This window comes from Myotis lucifugus, unplaced genomic scaffold (assembly GCF_000147115.1).
Source record: "Myotis lucifugus unplaced genomic scaffold, Myoluc2.0 scaffold_226, whole genome shotgun sequence".
NCBI classification, from domain to species: Eukaryota; Metazoa; Chordata; class Mammalia; order Chiroptera; family Vespertilionidae; genus Myotis; species Myotis lucifugus.
This window is the reverse complement of record NW_005871274.1, coordinates 187,449-196,616: the sequence shown is the minus strand read 5'-3', so window position 1 is coordinate 196,616 and position 9,168 is coordinate 187,449. Positions and strand designations below refer to the sequence as shown.

At 45.4% G+C, this 9,168-nt stretch overlaps 2 protein-coding genes across 4 annotated transcripts in view; one reads left to right on the top strand and one right to left on the bottom strand.

Annotated features, from left to right (window-relative positions):
• CUNH12orf49 (chromosome unknown C12orf49 homolog) overlaps positions 1–7,737 on the bottom strand; it is a 69,032-nt gene extending 61,295 nt beyond the window's left edge. Inside the window, exon 1 of one of the 3 annotated variants that reach the window (XM_023761998.1) lies at positions 7,467–7,737. In XM_023761998.1, the coding sequence (XP_023617766.1) occupies positions 7,467–7,644 (178 nt within the window). In that variant the 5' untranslated portion in view covers positions 7,645–7,737. The remainder of the gene's footprint in view (positions 1–7,466) is intronic. The other 2 variants (XM_006098249.3, XM_006098250.3) reach the window with 2 other exon arrangements.
• Positions 7,738–7,850: 113 nt separating this feature from the next.
• The window catches only part of RNFT2 (ring finger protein, transmembrane 2), a 47,946-nt gene continuing 46,628 nt past the window's right edge, over positions 7,851–9,168 (top strand). The window contains exon 1 of the mRNA XM_014463888.2: positions 7,851–8,048. The gene's annotated coding sequence lies outside the window, so the exon portion shown is untranslated. The remainder of the gene's footprint in view (positions 8,049–9,168) is intronic.

Here is a 9,168-nt window from a genome sequence, read left to right as displayed (position 1 = left end):
ATAGTGGGAGGAGACCCTCTTCCTTTTACTCAAGTAGCTAGGTAATTAAACAACTTAATAGATTAGTGAGTTTTAGTGTAGGGGGACGCCCCTCCTTCCACCTAATGTCGTGTTATGCTATCCTGGTGGGGGGGGGGGCGGGGGAATATCAAGGGGGGGAAAAAAGGAGACATATGTAATACTTTTTGTAATACTTTAAGAAATAAAAATTATAAAATAAAAAAAAGATATTAGTTGTATGTGGAGAGAAAACAAAGGAAATATGTTTGGGGAGATTTAAAAAGGGATTGCATTTATTCTATTATGTTCTTATTGTGAACAAATTAATATTAATTCTAAGTGCTTGATTTATTCTATGTATATATCTAAAATGTAATGATAATACTAAAATAACCAAAGAAAACTGTTGGCCACACCTCCAATCTTATACAATAACTTTTATGAATGCACATAAAGCATACAGAATTTTATTTTATTATTTTTTTTTAAATATATTTTATTGATTTTTTACAGAGAGGAAGGGAGAGAGATAGAGAGCTAGAAAGATCGATGAGAGAGAAACATCGATCAGCTGCCTCCTGCACATCTCCTATTGGGGATGTGCCCGCAACCCAGGTACATGCCCTTAACCGGAATCGAACCTGGGACCTTTCGGTCCGCAGGCCGACGCTCTATCCACTGAGCCAAACCGGTTTCGGCAAGCATACAGAATTTTAATAGAAAAAAAAATAAAATAAATAAAAGTTTTTTTTGAGAAAAAAAAAAAAAAAAGGGCATGTTCCTCAGTTGCAGGCTTGATCTCCAGCCTTGGTTGGGAGGCAACCAATCAATGTATCTCTCTCACATCAATGTTTCTCTCTGTGTGTCTCTCCCACTCCCTTCCACTCTCTCTAAAAATCAGTGGAAAAATATCCTGGGGTGAGGATTAACAACAACAAAAAAACAACAACAACATAATTACCAACATTAAAGACAAAAATTGCCCACAATCCCATCACTTACATAAAGTGCTATCTATTTTTGCATATTAACTTCTAGCCTTCTGACCCTGACATTTACACTTACAAATGAGGATGCTTGGCATTCAGCGCTTCTTGACACTAATTAGATGGTAAACCATTCAAGCAGCTACATTATCTCGAGAATCACATTTTAAGGCTACATAATAATCCATCATGTTGATGTGCCATAATTTGTAAACATATCCTCTACAGATCAACATTTAGCCCATTCTTGACTTTTGTTATCAGATAGCAATGCAATAGAAATGTAGTTTTTATTTATTCTCTTGAATAAATAAATAGTACTTCTACAATTACTTTGTAGAAGTAATTATTATAAGTAGTCATGTCATACAGTGCCAAATAACTTCCCTGAAGTTATTCATACACCATTTGTAATATTACCAGCATTTACATAAGATAGTGTTTACAATTTACCACGCCTCACCAGGACTGGATTGTGTTCTTCAAATTACTAGTGTGAAACAATCCTTCAAGGTGGCTTTCATTTCTACTCTGCCCCTCCCTCCTGCTTCTTTTAAAGGAAAGAACTGGCACCAGCAGGAACAGGATGGGTTATGCAAAAACAACATCTGTGTTCTTCGGGTGCAAGAAGAGGAGCTAAATGCAGAAGCCTTGGGAACTAGGGCAAATCACTTAGGTGCACACTGCTTAACTACCTGTGAATTCATACTCCTCTGCTCTGCTGGGACCTATCAGTTAACTGCATAATCAAGCTACGTGCAAACTAAACTGAGCGTCAAATGCTACCCTAGATAAATTAACAGCCATAAGGACTGTTAAGAGGCTGGTCAAAGTACAGTAAACTGGCTCTCACAAGGTTAAAAGTGCTCTTAACATTACTCTCAAACTATCCTGTTATTCTTCCTGAGGGAAAAAAAACACACAAGAGTTCATGGACAAGTGCATCCCAGAAGGACCTCTTCCACATAACTACATTCCTGGTAAACAGGAAGGCAATTCTCCCAGCACTTGATTTTTCAAACATGAATATTCAAGATCTTGCCAAAAGGATTAGATAAGAGCTGTACAATCAAAGAGATTGTACAGAGATTGTGTAAGATAGCAATGGTAATGAATTAGTACATGTTCACTTGTGTGAAAGTCTAGTCACGCAAAGGGTGTGAAGGGGCACTGACGGATTCCTTTATTGGATAAGTACTTTTAAACCTTTCTCCAAGTGTTCCACCTACTCTATTAGGTTGTCTCAATTTTACACGTGTGTACGTGTGTGTGTGTGTGTGTGTGTGTGTATACACACTTTTTTTATTCATTCAAAGGTTTCAAGATTTTACAATGCATTAAGGAAATAGAGACAAAAGTAGCCAGGTTCTCTAATCCCAAAGAGCCTTCAGAGCAGTTGATAAAGAGGTTTCAGAAATCAGTGCAATCGACCACCACCAATGTCCACAGGGACTACACTGGGATACAAAGAAAAGAGCGGGAACAAAAAGGAACAAACATGCACACAAAGAACTTTCTTCATAAACTGTTAAGGAGCTATAGAAATGTTTTCATTACTCATATGTTACTTAACCTGATTTTAAAGGGGGGATATTAATAACTGTCCTATTTTTCAGGGGTCATGATAAGGGTCAAATGAGATAAATGTTCCATTTACGTAGTGAAGCACTTAAACAGAAGGCATTGCCATTAAAAGATTTGCTTGTTTCTCAAAAGAAAAAAGGGGGGGGGGCGAGTAAAAGGCCAGGAGGCATCCCAAACGTCTAATATTTGGGGAGTGAATGCCTCAATATGGCCTAATCAAGGAAAATTTTAGTTATAAAAAAACTGTACTTAAAAAGCACTTTTAAAGATGGATACAATGCACATATGTAAAGTAAAGAAACAGTATGCCCAATTATATTTTAAAAATATGAAAAATGAAGAAGAAAATATGCCCAGGTATCATCAGCGACTCCCTCTGGTTGGTGAGACTGCTAGTAGTGTTCCTCCTCTACCCTGTGCTGATCAGGGGAAAGCAAAAAACAGATTAGCAACTCGCTCTTATGACTTATTACACTTTACTTTAGACAGTATCTAACTTGGCACCAATTTACATAGTTAATTACTTTCAAGCTGAAGGCATGAATGTTTTCAAGGAGTTACGCAAATACCTGAGATATTCAGAAACTGTTCCACTTGAACAAGTCTGAGACCATTTCCTTACAAGTAAGGACCCTTCTGACTCCAAGATTGGGATTTCTGTCATCTCAGCTCACACAGCCACGCAGCATTAGGCCCACCCTGCCGCTCTATCATGGCATCTTGCTTTGTTTCCTTCGTATTATACATCATTGTCGGAAATAACTTTGCTTTTTTGCCACTTCTCCCCCCGACCCACCCCCGCAGAACAGAGGCTCTTGGAGAGGAAGGCTTTTCTGCTTTGCCCCTCACTGTATCTCCATCATCCAGCAGACAGTGCCTTAGCAACACAGCTGGTGCTCACTGAACATTTGTTAAATAACTGTGCCCAAGTCACCTGGCACCACTCACCGTTCCCAATCCTCTCCCCCAGTGGCATCCCTGCCATTGTCACTAATTTCTCCTGCACTCCCATCTCTGTAATTTAAACTATCCCCCAAAGTATTAATTAACATGAAAACCAAAGAAATGAGGAATTCAAAGCAGTAGAGGATAATCCACGATTCTCTAGGCACAAGCACCACCTCTGCTCCAGCAGTGCCTGGTCTCGCTGCAGCAGAGCTCGGATCCCAAGGCGCTGGGAAGTTGTCCACGTCCTCTTCTCAACGTATCCTAACCTCTCCCACCCCACTCGTTCCCTGTCACCACCTCCACGTCCCAGATGAAGACACTGAGGCCAGGCCAAATGAAGCAGACCCCCAAGTCACCTAGTTCGGAGTGGCAGACACCAAAACTGCAGTGGAGAGCGAAGCAGGGGCAGCACACACAAACATGCATATGGGAGAACGTCAGACAAGTTTCTGGTCCCAAGGATCGTTCATACTCTTAAAAATTACTGAGGACCCCCAATATGTGGGTTTATAAGAATTATGGCCATTGATATTTATCATATTGGAAAGTAAAACAAATTCCTAAAATACGTGTTTTCAATACATTATTTTTTATTCATTTAACAATAACAATGAACCCATTACTATTACATGTCAACCATTTTTGTTGTGTAAAGAAATTTAGTGAGAAGAGAAAATGTTTTTACATTTCTGCAGATCTTTTCAGTGTCTGGCTTAAAGGAAGACAGCTGGATTCTCATATGTCCCCCTGCATTCAATCTGCTGCAGTATGTTGTTCAGGCTAAACCACCTGAAGAAAACCTACCTCACACAGATGTGCAGTTGGAAATAGGAGGAGCGTTTTAATGGCTTTTCCAGATAACTATGGACACTCTTCTTTGATGCCACGTCAGAACTTGACAAGCATAGTAGCTTCTTAAAAGTTCACTGCAAATGGTGCAACCACTTTTGAAAACAGTCTGGCAGTTCTTCAAAAAGTTAAACATAAAGTCACCATATGACCTAGCAATCCCATTCCTAGGACCAAATCCAAGAGAACTGAGAACGTATTTCCAAACAAAACCGTGTACACCGATGCACATAATAGCATTATTTATAATAGCCAAAAGGTGGAAACAACCGAAGTGTCCATCAACTGATAAATGGAAAAAAACAAAACATGGTAGATGCATACCAGGGAATATTATTCGGACACAAAAATGAAGTAGCAGCACATGCTACAACATGGATGAACCCTGAAAACACAGGCTTCTAACCGAAAGAAACCAGACACAGAAGACCACAGACTATAAGAGTCCATTTATGTGAAGTGTCCAGAATAGGCAAATTCATAGAGACAGAAAGTTGACTGAATGGTTGGCAGGGGCTGACAGGCAGGCATAGAAGGTTACAGCTCAAGTGTTTGTTTTACTTAGTTTTTGTTAGGCTGCGGGGAAAATCTGCAAAACAAAAATTCTGTCAATAGTTTTAAAGAAATCACAATCATCACACCCATCAAAAAAAAAATCTAAACTCTGTCATAATTTACAGGTTTTAAAAAGACACATTGTAACACTGTAATTTTTAAAAAATGAACAAGGCACCAGCCCAGAATGACTCTGTTGAGCGTTGTCCCATGAACTGAAAGTCCCGGGTTCAATTCCTGGTCAGGGCACATGCCAGGGTTGTGGGCTTGATCCCCGTGGTGGGCATGTAGGAGATAGCTGACTGATGTTTCTCATATCGATGTTTCTCTTTCTCTCTCTCCCTCTCTTTAAAATCAATAAAGGTGTATTTTTACAAAAATGAACAAGGTGCACTGGAGTACTTAAAAGGAGGTTGTAAAGGAGGTCAGAATGGACAGCATCTGACCACTAGGAATGTGCCCGATTGAGAAGAAAGGAAAAGTCATCCCAATTAAAAAGACTCAGCCTGGCCAGCATGGCTCAGTGGCTGAGTGTCAACCTATGAACCAGAAGGTCATGGTTTGATTCCCGGTCAGGGCATATGCCCGGGTTGCAGGCTCCATCCTCAATGTGGGGCGTGCAGGAGGCAGATGATCAATTACTCTCTCTCTCATCACTGATGTTTCTCTCTCTTTCTCTCTCTCTCTGAAAGCAACAAAAATATTTTTTTAAAGACTCATTTGTTTCAATATTTGAGTCCCCATGAAGGGCCTGGCAGAATTCTATGGGCTGGGATTCTATGAAGAACACAATTCTCTGTTCTCAAGAAAATTACACTCTAGAAGGGACAGATCAGCAAGTAAATGAGCAAGAAATGTCCAGTTCCTACCACAAAGGAAATAAAGCAGGACTATGGGCGAAGGGGAAGACATTTAGATTGTGTCACCCCGTGTGGCCCGAAGGCAGTCACATTCAGTCTGACCTGAAGTGACATAAAAGAGTCACCATGATCCTGGAACAGTCTGGAGCTTGTCCAGTGCAGCAAGAACCCAAAGAACTTACCACCCCCATTGCTAGGACAAGAAAGGAAGCACAGGCCTGCTGGTGGCTACCGCATGGTCCAGACAGGGATGAAGGCAGCCTGACTTAAGGTGGCAGCAGTGACAATTAGGAGAAACGAGTAAGTTCAGGAGACGCAGTGGAGGCAGGAGATGATAGAATTTGGGGTTTTCTGGACAGGCCCAGACTGGAGTTATGAACTGGGATCTCAAGAGCATACAGCTTGCACTTGGACAATAATGCCGGTGATCACCTGGGCCAGGTAGGGAGGGAGGCCGAGGTCTGAGTTCTGGCTCACTCGCAGCTCTCAGAGGCCCACCAGCCAGAGAAGGGACAGCACCTGACCACGAGAAGCTGCCTGGGAGGTGGCAGAAAACACCTAAGCCCTGACCGGTTTGGCTCAATGGATAGAGCGTCGGCCTGCAGACTGAAGGGTCCCGGGTTCGATTCAGATCAAGGGCATGTATCTTGGTTGCAGGCACATCCCCAGTAGGGGGTGTGCAGGAGGCAGCTGGTCGATGTTTCTCTCTCATCCATGTTTCTAACTCTCTATCCCTCTCCTTCCTCTCTGTAAAAAAAAAAAAAAAAAAAAAATCAATAAAAAATATTTTTTAAAAAAATAAAAAAGAAAACACCTAAGTTCCCGTCAATGTCACCCACATGTCTCGGTCAACGATAGACGCTTAAACCCTGGGCCTGTTTGCCTACACTTCCCTTTTCCAGGATCCCCCGCGACCCGCTAAAACTTGGGGGTGACCGCAACGTTTATTTATTTTCCGCTCGTTGCTATGTTTTATGCATGAACTTGCCCCTTGAGGGTGAAAAGGGGGTCTCTTGATAACTAGAACACCTCGGGGTCGGGTCACCCTTTCTAAAAACCCTAAGGCTCAACGCGGACTCTGAACACACCCAGCTGCTGCTTTAGGTAACACTTCCTATGAAGCGCCCTGCCTTGTCTCCCTAAATTCGCACGTGGCGTTCGATCTGAAGAAGGTGGGAGCCGAAGAGAACACTGCGCTCACGGGATGCACAGAAAGGACGCCCCACGGCGAGTCTCCCGGGGGGACCACCGCGCCCCGAGCTGAACGGAGCGCAGACGCGCAGCGCCGGCCCCGCAGCTCGGCTACTTGCCGGCCCCGCCGGCCGCTCTCGGGGGCTCGGTTTCCCGGCTGTCACCCGGGGCCGCCCTCCGCCCCCAGGACAGCCGCGAAGATGCGGTGAGGAAGGCTCGCCGGCGGGGCAGGGAGGAAGCAGGCGGGGGCGACAGGGGTAATAACCACCGGCGCCAGGGCCACAGCCCGGGGTTCGAGGCCATCTCACCCATCACCCCCGCAGGAGCGGTCCCTCCGCCCGGCCTCGGTCCCGGGCAGGAAGGCCCACCTCCCCGGGCACCGGAGCGGCGCGGCTGCAAGGCAGCTCCCCCACGTGGGGAGGGAGCCGGGTGGCCGGGAGAGCGGCCCGCGCGCGGCGCCCGGAGCAAACGCAGGACAGGAGAGGCCACTCACCTGCTTGAAGGTGCTGGTGAGGAAGTAGACCAGCGAGAGCCCGAAGACCAGGGCGAGCACCCACCTCTTCCGCAGGAGCCGGCGCCACACCATGGCCGCCAGGTTCACCATGCCGGCGCGGACGCGGGGCGCGGCGGCCGGGGCGCGGAACGGGGCAGGCCCGGAACCCGGGCGGCATGGCCCCTACGCGGCGGGCAGCCCCATTCCTCACGCCGGGCGCCGGCCCCGCGGCCCTCAGCCCAGCCAGCTCCCGACAGCCACCCCGCGCCGCCTCACGTGACCACGTCCTAAGTCCCGCCTTCACGAGCCTTGCGATTTCACCGGGCCTCGTTCGGCCTTATTGCCATTGGTCCCTGCAGATATGCGGATTCCTATTGGCTGAATCCCGGAAAGGGGGCGGGCAATCATGTGCGTGCGGCGGGAGTGGCTGTGCCGGGCTCCTAGCGCCCAGCCAGTCAACCCTGGAGAGAATCCTGTCAGAGGCCGGAAGCCCTCGAAAGTCACGTGCTCCCAGGGCTGCACGAATGATTGGCTGGGAAGGACATGAATGATGCCGCTGTGATTGCTGTATCGTCTGGGCAGGTAAAGAGAGAAAGCGTTGGTTTTGTTTTTTGCTTTTTGGTGTGTGTTTTTTTCCTATGGTCCGTGTAGACTCCTGCCCTTGCAGTCCCGAGGGCGTTTTGCGTTGAACGTTGGCTGCAGGAATGAAAAACGCTCCCGGCATTGTACCCAGTGCACCTGCCAGCTTCCAATGCGATTAACGCAGGAGATGCTCTCCTGCATGCATTCCACTGCAGTCAGGTAAAGGTCGGGGGCCCAACTTAAAAAATGACCTGTATTGTCATTTTTCATAGGGCAGTGGTACGATGCGTGCCGCAGAGGATTAAAAGGCGTTTCTTTCCTATGCGTCCCACGTGCAAAAATTTATTCCAGATTTCAATATTGGAATAATTAAAGTCTGCTTCCAACAGAGTATTTGGAGCCCCTGCAAAAGCAAGCATATGGAATCAGAATCTTGGGCATTTCATTTAGGAGGCTGGGTCAGATTTGTGGATGGAAGCTTTAGGATACTATATTTTATTTTCCCCAAGGATATGCAGGTGATAGGGTATCTTCAGATGAGGACATTAAGCTGACATTGCAAGTTCTGAAAGTTGAGAATTTTTTTGTTTGTTAATCCTCACCCAAGGATATTTTTCCATTGATTTTTAGAGAGAACGGAAGGGAGAGGGAGAGACAGAAAAACAGATGTGAGAGAGACACATCGATTGGTTGCCTCCTACATGCACCCCAAACAAGAGCCAGGGAACCTGCAACCAAGGTACGTGCCTTTGACCAGAATCGAACCCAGGACCCTTCAGTCTGAGGGTGGATGCTCTATCCACTGAGCCAAACTGGCTAGGGTGAAAGTTAAGAAATATTTACATAATGAGCTTTCCTTCATATATGAAAATGGAACTACTGACCCATTTCTTAACTGAGTTTCCAAAAGAGAAAGAAGGCTTAGCTAGTGGGTTTTCTCTTTAATCATTGGCCCTAGTAATACCAATGCTGACTCCCGAAAAAGCTGGCCAGGATGAGGAAGCCATTCAACAGCCAATGATGGTGGCCGGAACTAAAAGAATCAGATAGCATATTTGGTTATACAAAAAACATTCAAGGAAGCTAAACCTATTCGTGGGAGGTCTACAGCCTTTATTTC